Source organism: Ceratotherium simum, chromosome 15 (assembly GCF_057802395.1).
Source record: "Ceratotherium simum simum isolate JZ-2026a chromosome 15, ASM5780239v1, whole genome shotgun sequence".
NCBI lineage: Eukaryota > Metazoa > Chordata > Mammalia > Perissodactyla > Rhinocerotidae > Ceratotherium > Ceratotherium simum.
In genome coordinates, this window is record NC_141914.1 from 6,019,328 (window position 1) to 6,032,081 (window position 12,754).

General features: G+C 33.3%; 2 protein-coding genes across 6 annotated transcripts in view; both read right to left on the minus strand.

Annotated features, from left to right (window-relative positions):
* IMPG2 (interphotoreceptor matrix proteoglycan 2) overlaps positions 1-1,259 on the minus strand; it is a 73,456-nt gene extending 72,197 nt beyond the window's left edge. Inside the window, exons 1-2 of the mRNA XM_087439515.1 lie at positions 1,155-1,259; positions 466-693 (exon numbers count right to left, since the gene is read on the minus strand). Coding sequence (XP_087295641.1) covers positions 466-693; positions 1,155-1,239 — 313 coding nt within the window. The 5' untranslated portion in view covers positions 1,240-1,259. The remainder of the gene's footprint in view (positions 1-465; positions 694-1,154) is intronic.
* Positions 1,260-3,631: 2,372 nt separating this feature from the next.
* The window catches only part of SENP7 (SUMO specific peptidase 7), a 137,096-nt gene continuing 127,973 nt past the window's right edge, over positions 3,632-12,754 (minus strand). For all 5 annotated transcript variants that reach the window (XM_014794980.2, XM_014794979.2, XM_014794978.2 and 2 more), the window contains 7 exons: positions 12,249-12,341; positions 11,465-11,589; positions 10,084-10,136; positions 8,721-8,764; positions 8,556-8,624; positions 7,758-7,908; positions 3,632-5,464 (listed from right to left, as the gene is read on the minus strand). In XM_014794980.2, coding sequence (XP_014650466.1) covers positions 5,327-5,464; positions 7,758-7,908; positions 8,556-8,624; positions 8,721-8,764; positions 10,084-10,136; positions 11,465-11,589; positions 12,249-12,341 — 673 coding nt within the window. In that variant the 3' untranslated portion in view covers positions 3,632-5,326. The remainder of the gene's footprint in view (positions 5,465-7,757; positions 7,909-8,555; positions 8,625-8,720; positions 8,765-10,083; positions 10,137-11,464; positions 11,590-12,248; positions 12,342-12,754) is intronic.

The following is a 12,754-nucleotide window of genomic DNA, read 5'->3' on the forward strand; positions in this document are numbered from 1 at the left end:
AGTTTTATGCGTACCAACTAGAGAGTAACAAGCATGAATCTGTAGAATGTCTAAACTATAAAATACAGAAATTGATGTTTTCATGTATATAAAATAACTAATTAGCCAAATAGGTAAGTAAACCTTGGTAAATATATTTTGTGGGTATATTTAGGCAATATATAATATACTAGGTAATGAAGAAGTAAAAATTTTAATTAATTTACCCAGTAACATAAACAGGTATTTTTGACGTGCTTAAAAGATTTAAACCATTTTCTCTCTTAAAATAATGTAAACTTTCTTCTGAAGCTATATGACTATTATACTCTTAGCAAGTCATTTTTCCATAGCTAGTAGAAAGATAATGTTTGGCTCAGTCTCTGTCCAAATTAACACAAACTTCGAATTATAATGAGATAGAACAAATGCCTTAGAACTGTTTGAATTTCATCATGGAGCCCAAGGGTTTGGGTGTTTGCTTACCTCGGACTTGAAAATATTTCACATGGTTTGCCACAGCCTCTGAAACACTTTCATCTGGGCAGATTTTCACACCATTAGGAAACAGAGATCGCCTTCTTCTGAGCAACCACTGTCTCTCGGCTTCTCTGTGGTCCAGAGGTCCTCTCTTTTCAGTTGATAGAGAAGGGTCTGTGGATTCCGAGTCAGTCAGGAGAAAAGAAACTGCACTCCTGGGTTCTTGGATCTCTTCTGAAGGTAAGTAGGTTTGTGCTACAGAGTGAAAGTATAAACAAGGCTTCTGATGATGAATGAGGATACAGCATGAAAGGTAATAAACAAAAACTACATTTGTGCCATTTGGATTTTGCAGATTATAGACATGCACGCCTAAGGAGAGGAGGAGTGAAGCGTTCAATCTTTTCTCCATTTAATTCCTGCTCCTTTATTTCAAGATCGTTAGCTATCGCATCAAGTGTATATCCAACGTCAGCACAAGAAATAAGAGGAAGTAAGGTTTGAACCAGGAAATACTAATGAAGAGAAAAACCAATTATTGGGGAGATTTTAAGACAGTTTAAATGAAGCAATATCAAAGAGTAATATAGTATTTGATTCAATTTCTTACAGTAGTCATATCAAATAATGTTATTTTTAGAGAGACTATACTACAGATACAAAGAAAGATAAAATCAATATAGATTTTTAAATACCTGTTAATGATGGAAGGTTTCCTTCTATCAGGACAAATATCAAAATACCCAGAGAAATCTTCCCAAAATGAGGAAACATAATCATCTAGGCCAAAATCAAAGGAATGAGGAGAGGCCAAAATCCTTAATTGAGCACCCAAATCCTTGAAACTTCCAACAACAAATTGTTTCAGGAAAGGTCTAACATTTAAAAGTTTGAGAATTGACAACCATTCCAAAACCATTATAAATTAGCTTAAATAAAAATGGTGTCCTTTCAAAGGACCTCTCTCACTTCCTTTCTGAAATAACCAGCATGCTATGAAGGCGGGAGAGATAAGCTAATTAGAACAGATGGGGAGAGACAATTTCTTTAATCTAGCCAGCTAAGCTCTTTACTAACACTCTCCTTGCCTTTAAAAAGCAGTCCACTTAAAAATAGTATGTTTCACTTACAATTCACTGAGTTTTACACTTTTTCTGAATCTATTACTCGAACTTGATAGATTCACATGTTCTCTGGGTTCTTCTAGGGCCTATGATTTGTGAGCATAAAATGCCCAAACTGACTATACCTATCTACTTCAGAAATACCGAGCTACGTACAAAACCAGTTTTCTCGGAGTTGTTTCTCTTTGTAATAACGCTACTGTCTTCTAAATTTCCTTCCTTGATAAAAAATTTGAAAATCTTTCACTATAACAACTTACCATGTCTTCTTCCCTATCTATAAAATGAGATAGGAATAGTAAAGCTAACTCATGGTAGAGCTGTTGTGAAGATTAGTTAAATGCTTAGAATAGTGCCTGGCACTCACTAAGCATACAATATAAATGAAAGCTATGTGACAATAACTGCATTGCTTAATTTGCTATGAGACGGGAGGCCCAATGAGTTTATCCACATAAGGAACTCCTAACCAAGAAAGGATATCCTTTACCACAATGGGACCAGATAAAATTCTTTGTAATAGGGCAGTTGTTGTTATCAAATAAACCTAGTAGAAAGCAATTAAAGTAGTCAAAATCCCTGTGGAAGCTAGGATTTACTATCAAATAGCAATGAATTTATATCTTATGTCATGTACCTCTGGGGAAGTTCTCCGAAAAAAAAAATATTTTGTAAAGATCTAAAGCACATTTCTCTTCAGAATCCTAAACTAGTCCTGACCCTGATTTCTCTAGCCCCCAAAAAGGATGCACTCAGTTGTAAGAGAAGAGACCACCTGGGCAGGTACAGACCACACCAGCGTAAGGAAGCCTCTTCCACACAGAACCATGTTTTTTGTTTTTTTTGCTGAGGAAGATTCACCTTGAGCTAACATCTGTGCCAATCTTCCTCTATTTCGTATGTGGGTCGCCACCACAGCATGGCCGCCACCAAGTGGTGTAGGTCCACGCCTGGGAACCAAACTCAGCGTGCTGAACTTAACCACTAGGCCATAGGACCGGCCCCAGAACACGTGTTTTAACAGCCTCTGGGCAGTTCCCAAATTTCCCCAAGGACAAGGTCAGTTACAAGGGACTACAGAGGGAAACAAGGGCCTGGTCTTCCAGCAGGATTTGATACGGAGCTGGTCAAGCAGGCCCGCAGAGTATGCACGTCCACTCACAGTTCTCCCAGCCCAGGCACAGCCCAATAATTAGACGTTGTTTTCACAATAAAAAAAATATAGGATACAGATGACATTCCACATTTATCTTAGCTTCGTACGTTTCCAAAGAAACAGCACTGAAAGAAAGAAAACCCAAGATAATTTCCTGTGAAGAAAGGGCTTACACTTGGCGTTAAGCCAAAAGTAATTAAAGCATAAATGAATGATTTTATGACTAAAAAGTGGGTGATAATAGTGGGAAGATGAGGACAGAATTTAGATTGGAACCAGATTAGAAAAGGGCTCTGTATAACAAGTCTAGACCTATTCTTCCCCTGAACATAAAAAGAAAAGAAGTTGATTTTAAGAGGTATTAAACTAAGTCCTAGTTAAGTGATTGGATATCACTTAAAAAAAAAAAACTACCTTTTTTTTTTAATCCCAAGAGTTGTGAATTAAAAATAGTATTATCTTCTCTAGTAAGGCTTTCCCTATCCACCAACAACCCTCTTACTGCCTCCCTACCACCTCTCACTACCACACACACACACACACACACACACAGGCTGAACTTCCTCCTGTGCTGTCAAAGAAACTCTATGATTGTTTTTACCAGAGAATATTAAAAATGTTCATATGTCCATTTCTCCCATTAAACCATAAATGACTCAGGAATAGGAGCTGTCGTTCAATTTTTTGTACCTAGCAAATTGCCTCCTATGAGTAGATGCTCAAAAAATGTTCCCTGAACTGACAACCAAATTAACTATATGCCTGTTAAAATAGGAAGAAAAATTAACCTAAGCATCAGTTATATGATTTGCACTGGGTATCATACAATTTAAAATTTATTTCTAAGAATGGCTTACTTTTCTTAAGAAAAAAATTACACTTCAATTTAATGAATTGGAAAGGTTTAATATAAAATGTTGATATTCTCAAAGCATTATTTCCACATGATTTTAGGAAAATGAATTTTAAACAATCTTCAAAACATGATAAAGGACAGTGGTATTTTTGAAAAACATACAAAAAAAAAGTTAAGAAGTCAGAAGAAGGTGTAATATATACTTGCTTTCCCAAAATTAGATTTACAAAATAATTAATAGTCATCTAAAAAACTCCCCTCCTACACACACGCAAATTGGAAATGAAACATGTAATTACAACTATCTTTATAGGAAATCTCCAGAAGGCAAAGATCTTTAACAATATAAAGATGGTGACAAGATTAACAAAAACTTAAAGACACTGAGGCTTAACTGACCCCCTCAATTCACATGATTTTGAAATAAAATGTTCCAACTTTTAGCTTTATCTTAAACTGCCTTTGCTTCACTGCTTTATACACAGTTACACTGTAAGTCCAGGAGGATGCTTAAAACAAAGGATTAAAACAATATTCTTAGAAAACATTTTTCTTATCTAAGAAAATACAATATAATTGTCCCCTCAAAATATTCCTGATAACATTAGAAGGTTGTGAAGTATTTAATCACATATAATACCACCATGATCACATGAATTCAAAACTGTTACCTGCACATATGCTCCATGGGGATCATAAGTCTCTAAAAACTACAATTTAAAAATATAAAACCAATGAGAGCGATCTGGCTTTGCAGATGAATACTGGATACACAAAGCTATAAAATTATATATTGAGTTCTAATAATTAATAAATAAGACTTTGAGGGTATTTTTTTAATTAAAGTTATGAGGACACCAATTTTTCTTCTATACTTAACAGAAACCGTGTACATATATTCTGGGAAATCAGGATAGGATAGGAGTCAATATTTATATAGCTATACCTCAAATAAACTAAGTTGAGCTATATATGTAATTTTTAAAAACCTATTTTGGATAGCTAAAATTTTTTTGTTCCAAATTTCACTCTGAATGAATGAACTAAATTCTCAGATCCCCACATATGACATGAAAATAAACGGAAAGCAAATAACAATCAGAGCAGAGTAACAGTTCCATTTAGCAATTGAGAAAAATGAGCTGCGCTTTGAAAGAGTGAATTTTTATCATCTTCCTAACATGATGTCTTCTTTTACACTATACAGAAGGGATGCCGTAAATGGCATTTTCTGAAGCCTTCGTACTAAATTATTTTTAAAAAAAATACACAGTATTCATACTGCATGCTTGAGCTGCAAAGAATAGAATTACAATATAAAGTGACTTGTCAACAAACTTGACAAGCACTGGAGCTGGCACCAGGGAGGACCTAACTGCCCTCCACTCCCAGTTATGTGGAAGTACTGATCACAACGTTTCCTTATCTACAAAAACATTCCCACATTACATATGTAATTGCATAATCCAAGCATATTTAATCATAAAAATATCAAATATTTATGAAATCTTAATTTCTATCTAATAAGTTTATCTATATCACTCCCATTTCCACTCCATCTATGAGATCCCAACGACTCTAATAATATGTCTTATATAGTTTAAATAATATACAATGACTTATAAAACTACTGCAAGTTATTTTCTTCTCTGTGAGCTGGCTGACACAAATGCCGGTAAGCGGCTTTCCAGTAATCGTATGGAACATCTGTGTCACGGTTGTACAGATTAACTAGCTACTGCTGCCCTTCTGTTGCTGTAAATGAAGTTTCAAAATGAGCTCTCGAATATCTTCCCTTTTGGTCTTTATTACATGACGAGGAAACCACTTCTCCAAATGAATTGGAAGTTCAAAGTTAACAATAGGATCCTAATGAGAGAAAAGAAAAAAACACAATCACCTTAGTAGTATAATTCAAATTTGTTTTAATTTCATTTTTACAAGAAATGAGAAACTGCTAACTTTTTTTAAATAACAGCTTTACTGAGATATCATTCACATACCATACTATTCACCTAAAGTATTCAACTGAATGGTTTTTAGTATATTCAGAGTTGTGCAACCATCACCACAATCAATTTTAGAACATTTCATTAAGTTGCTAATTTATGAACACCAAAATTAATACTGTTTGTTCTGCTACAACGTATGTTTATGTGAATTAGTGCAAACAGAATTAGTAAACAGAGAATGATTCAGTACAATGCAAAAGCCTGGTTGGTTTGAACATAACTTTTTACAAGTTAATATTTTGAAACTATTAAAAAACAAAAAGAAAGCCTTAGCAGTAAATGAAGAATTTCAGATAAAAAACAGAAAATCCTGCAGAAGTGCCTTTTTAGTGCAAGAAATAGCCATGGCTTCAAGAATTGCTATATTTTCCACTATATTAAGCTTCACTGGGAAGTCACAAGTTGCACCTGCACAGACGTGTTTAAAAAAATAAATAACTGCTGAAGAAGGCTACCCCTGGATCATGTTTACAGGGTTGATGAAACTATCGAAAGCCAGACGTAAGAAGGACTTACATCCTGAGGAAGGAATTAAGAGTTCCAGGGTATAAAGCTTAAAGGATGGACTTACTGTGACTCTAGGAGCAAACGTCAGCGGAGATTTAACTGTACAAGTATTTTCATTAGAATTACTGTTGTCTTTGTTAAGGTTTAGTTACAAAGTTCCACAAGTTTTAAGTGGTCTACTCCAAACCTATTTTTTTCAACCTAAGCTCTATTATATTAGTGCACCAATTTGTAAAATACAAGGTTTAATTTTTTGAGTTTTTCCCCCAGGAATCTTAAATGGTGCTACAATCTATATGAGATATATTCTACTAACTGGGGCTATATAAAGTAGAAATATGTAACAGACTCAGAATATGTTATGTAATAATATTATGTAATAAAAACAAAATCAAATCTCTGTGGAAAGCATATTAGACCAGAACTGTCACCCTATAATGAAGTTCCAGTGTGAAATAAAAAAGGAAAAAAAAAAATCAACATAACATATTTAACAGTTTCCATAATGTGCACCATCTTCGACAACATATTATCATTCCTCCCCAATTATACCAAAAGCTGTAATTGCATATTATAACTCTCATGTTTTGAAAGTACCTTTAAGGATTCTCCAAGCAAACTTCTGGTCAAAAATATCCTGCTCCTATACCCACTTCATAAATAAATAATACAGGTAATGACTGAAGTAACGAGCTGACAGTTCAAAAAGCAAAGAGTGGGGCCGGCCCCGTGGCTTAGCGGTTAAGTGCGCGTGCTCCGCTACTGGTGGCCAGGGTTCGGATCCCAGGCGTGCACCGACGCACCGCTTCTCCGACCACGCTGAGGCTGTGTCCCAGATACAGCAACTAGAAGGATGTGCAGCTATGACATACAACTATCTACTGGGTCTTTGGGGGAAATAATTAATTAATTAATTAATTAATTAATAAAAATAAAAGCAAAGAGTGATTCCTAGCTATTTAGAATTCTACTTTGATACTGCTACAGTTCCTATAGTCTCTGATGAGCTAGAAAATAACACCCATGCTTGTCATTGTACTTATCTAGTTTATGGTTTTCTAAGCTTCTTAATATATCAGTCTTTTTGTTTTGAAAATTTTTCTTCACATTTGTGTCTGCCTTAATCTCCTTTCTCCCCTCAATCCTTCTGGAACTCCAATTACATGTAAATTAGACTTTTTGACTATATCACATTTGTCTCTTATGCTCTGTTCTCTTCTTTACATTCTTTTTTCTCTCTGAGCTACAATTGGATACTTTCTATTATGCTTTTTTAAATTCTCTAATCCTGTATTCTGCTGTATCCAGTCTGCTATTAAACCCATACAATAAGTTCTTAATTTCATATATATCATTATGCATTTTCAGCTCTAGAATGTCCACTTGATTTTTTTTTTTTAGTAGATTCTCTCTCTTCATCCATTTTGTCCATCTTTGACTATTTTCTCTAACACACTAGTCAAATTATTTTAAAGTTCTTATTTGCTAACTCCAATATCTGGATTATATGTGGTTCTATTTCTCTTTTTTTAATCTTTCTTTCTTGATTACCTGTAACATTTTCCTGCTTCTTTGCTTGCCCAGTAATTCGTGATTGTATGCTGGTAACTGTGAATAAAAAACTTATTTATATCTTTACATACCTTAAAGAAGCTTTCCACATATTGCAGTAAATATACTCCACAATCACTGCTATTATCTTGTTTAGGAACTTTAGGGCATAGGTCCACCATGTTTGTTTTGCTGAATTCACGATGAGTTTTTCGTTTAACTTCCCACTCTACCTCTAAATACCTTAAATCATCAAAAAATAGAGTGACTCAAGTAGAAATCTCTGCCACACGTGTTGCCTTAAGCCAAATTTCCAAAGACTGAACTTTACCAGTACAAATTATAATACGTGAGGCTTACAGAGTGTGCTACTTTAAAGAAAATCATCTGAATTTCAAACTAAAAGCTAGACTTTTTTCAACAAGTCAACTTACACAACTTATATACATCAAGTCATTTATATTACAAAGTAAACTAACAAATTATTTTAAAACTTTAGTTGCTAGATTTTTCCAGGTCCTAGAGTAAATTACAAAATTATATGTATACACACACACTCATGTAATAAGATCAGAAAGAGTTCTTATTTTTCCTAAAATGTTACTCTGATAACCACTAACATGTGCAATGCTCCTTCGTAAAATTATGCTTTTTAATCAATTGTGAATACAAATTCCAAATTTACTTTTGCCATAATCCTTGAGAAATATTAATACTTGAATATTAACACATAATAGGGGCTATTTATTATTCATTAGAATTTATAGGCCTTACCTAAATACATAATAAAATGTAATTCTTGATATAGTCTTTTCAGTAATTCTTAAGGTAGCTTCAAAATTATTGAGAGTTTTAGATAACAGACTGAGGGTAAAATTGTCATTACTTACTCTCGTAAATTCTGAACTGTGTTTTGTATAGAAGCAGCTTTCAAGGAGTCTAGTATAAGAATGCATGGCCTATGAAAAGCAAAGGAAGAAATCAAAATATATATATTTGTATATGAAATAAACCTAAATATGTGAAAAAATTGAATGATTACAGCACGTACCTACCTTTTACACATTTTCTTTGGTACTAACATATTCGTCTCGGTACTCTGAAATAACACAAATTTTTATGACTTTGCAATTAAAGCTAGTTTGAATAAATTAATATTCAGCCACTCTTTAAAATGTTTCAAACACTTGAAATTAAAATTTCAAATCAGAGTTCTTTTTGTTATCTGAAGTAGGTCAACTTCATTTTTCAAAACTTCATTCATTTATTTTCTTACACTGGCGAAACAGTAGTTTATACACTTTTACGTGGCCTCAAGAAATTATGGAGCTTTAATGTGGCCTAAAAAACAACTTGGAACTTTAATTTCTTCTATTCACAGTTACCATCTTAAGCAAAGATAGACAAGTTAATTTAAGCTGTCCTTATATACATTCCCTAATTCAATACATGATGTCCTTAGAGACGCATTTCTTCCCTTTGAAGCACAAGAAGCAGAGTATTAATATGTATTAAGGGAAAGGGGGTGGAGTGTTTTGCTGTTTTTTTTGATAAATTTGAGAAACAATAGACCAAACAAACAGATTTCTTTAATGCAGAAGTTCTCAGTACCTTTACTGTTCTAATATAACAGTGAATCTCTAAGAGAGGAATAGGACACCGAGTTTACCCAACCTAACTGACCTTAGAATTCTTTTCATTATAAACTGCATCTTAGAACAAGTGTTCTAAGGAACCCAATTTGGGAAACCCGGCTCTAGAAGCAAGAAGGAACTCCCCTATCCTGCCACTGTGACGGCAGAAAAGGAAACCTCCTTCCTCCCCACCCTACACCAATGACAGTAAAGACACAGGCCCTGCCAGGGAGGCTGCTGCTGTCTGTACATACAAAAAATCATTAAGTGGCTACCTTAATCAATTAGGACACCAAATCTAGACCATGCATACCAGTTCAGAGGTCCATATAAAGGAAAGTTAACAGTAACTATCTTAGCCTCCAGAGCCATATGCATCGACCTTGAATCTACTTTGAATGATTTTTACCAACAATTCACAATAATAGAAAGAAGATAAAATGTGCTTGATTAGGTTATTAATTACACTAAGTCAAAAAAAATGCTGATACAATGAAGAATAAAAGTACATCTAATCCATAGAAATTAGAAAAGTAGTCAACCAAGATGATCAGATAAACTATTAAATAAATAAACCGAGGGAGTTAAAGTAAGCTAAACAGATGCAAGAAGAATGATAATTTCTCTTGTTCTCTTTCCTACTGCCACACAACACATCAAAGAATCATAAAACAGCACAATTTAATCATAGTCCACCAATATCCATCATGGCCCCCTATTTTATAGATAAAATTATTGTGTTCATGAGTTTTCCCTCCTTCACATCTATAAAGAACCCACTTACTTGGGAATCCTCTGTACCCAAAGATAGTGTTGAAGTAGCATGTAGATCATTATCTAGTTAGAAATAACAAAGCAGTTATGAGTGTTTATGTTTAATATAAAGTATTTAGATAAGTTTAAATTGTAATTTGTATACACAATAGTAATTAAAGGGAAAAAAATATCTGGGATCTATTTAATTTTTTTTCATGGTTAATGTTATGAAAAAAATTCAATCAATAGATAGAACTGATAGTGGTTAGCTGTTACCTGACAATACATAAACCCCAGAGCCAAAACCTGAGGTACCAGTTAACTGAGCCAGTTTCCTATAAAAATAATCTTCAAAGATAGCTCACTAATCAAAATGTCTGCTGTTTTAATGTGGAGGATTGTTAATTTGCCTGGTAATGGTTCTTCTAATCTACAATCACAGAGTGCTGCATAAGTATACTTCTGAAGCACAGGAGGATGAAAGAAAATTGAAAACAATCAGTTGCTTTATCAGTTTTTCTTTCTCCTCTCATAGAGAAAGGTTCTGGCTAGTATTAATGGTAATGGCTATTATTAATTCTGCTTGCCACTTATGCTACAGCTATAAAACACATAATTTTGATTTTTTTCCCTTAAAGAAAGTAGGCTTATTTAATTAAGATTTGGATTGTAACATAAAAAAAATCATGGAAGAATTATAAGAGACCCTATTATATATTATAGTATTAATATATAATTAATATTAATATGTTATTAATATATTAATATTGCTAATCTACTCTATTATATATTATTAATACCATATAATAATACTATTATAAGAGAAATTAATATATTATAAGAGATATTACCTTGCCAAATTACTAGTGTCAACAAGAAGTGTGTTCCTTTATATTAAGAAAAAAAGGGGGATTTCAAGCTATGCCTGAAGATCCATGGCATGAATTCTTAGTTACCTTAGCAAGATTATTCCATAAAAAGTGCTGTGATAAAACTTGATATAACAGTATAATTTAAGAATTACATTTTGTCTATACATGAGGCAGGGCATCTATCATGAAAATTTCAGATTTCTTATTCTTTATTCTAATAAGTTTAATGATAATAGGGGCCAGCCTGGTGGCATACTAGTTAAGTTCACACACTCCGCTTTGGCGGCCCGGGGTTTGCAGGTTCGGTCCCGGATGCAGACCTACGTACTGCTCATCAAGCCATGTTGTGCCAGCATCCCATATACGAAATAGAGGAAGATGGGCACAGATGTTAGCTCAGGGCTAATCTTCCTCACAAAAAAAAAAAAAAAAACGATACTATAATAACTATACTATCCTTTAACTTCATATCATCTGCTATAATCATTTTACTGTTGTCATCATTATTAAAAACACCATCTACATTAAGCTTATCACCTATTGTTTTCTTGCTATGTAGGGATTGCTGAGCCTGGGCGTGCTGGGATATAGTCTGTGGAAAATCTTCATACACAGCTTCTTCTAACCAAGGAAAACAAATGACTGCAAGATACCAGTGAGACCTGTTGAAAAAGAAACACAATCTTAATAACACAAGATTGAAATAAAGTATAAGAATGTGTTCTAGAGCTACAGCTGAAAAAGTGGGTATAACAAAATTCCTATCAATTTTGAAGAAGTCAACTGTAATATCTGATATAACATAGAACACACATTCCAAAACTAATTAAATCAGTAAGAACACTTGGGGTAAAATCTGAGTAATTCAAACTTATTTACTTTCATATAATCAGTGTTTCTTGTTGAGGATCTGCTTTAACAACAGACTCATAGACAGACAGACTCATAGCATCACCTTTTTTCTATTAGTGCTTACACAGCTTGTTCTCTTAAATATTTGAAGATTCATCCTAAAATCTTTTGATGTTTTATTTAGAAAATCTTTTCTTGAGTTAAAAAAAAAAAAAACTCAATTTCTCAGTTATTATAGTCTTGTGGGCATTTGTCATTTTATTTTTCTCTTTATACTTACAACATAACTACTGCCAAACCAAAATCCAAGAAAAATAATTCATTGTTTTAGCTACTTCTTTAAAAAATAATAATAATAATACCTGGGATTTCTGTACTCATACTTTTCACTGATTATTAATCTAAAAATATACAAAATATTGTTCTGCACTCTCTCCAATTTTGTTTCTAAATAACCTGAAATACTCACGACTCATTTACAGGCACAAAGATGTAATCTTTATTAAAGATGTTTATGTGACGAGTCCATGTTCTTACTCTTTTATGTCTTCTCTGTGCCAGTCTGGGAATATGAAAGATAGATATATTTGGTATATTAAAAATTTAAGATAAAGATTCCAAGAGTCTTTGTTATATACTGAAAAATGCTAGATTTAGTTTATTTAACCATCTTCTTCAAGAAATATAGTATTTAACAGACTAGAAAATTATCTCCTTTTATTAACTCCTGGTTGTCCTTAAATCTGATCACCATAAACAATAATGTAATGGATAGAAGAAAGGCAGCAATTTATAAAATGTTTTGTAGATTCCAAAAGTGGCTCAGCAACTGAGTACAAACAGCTATACCTATTTATTCTGTTTAGTTTCATCTGGGCATGATATAAAATATTATCACTACACCTTAACAGAATTGTCCAAACGTTATACCTGTGATGAGGGAGGTGTTAAAACCTAATGGAAGAGCAGAAATGA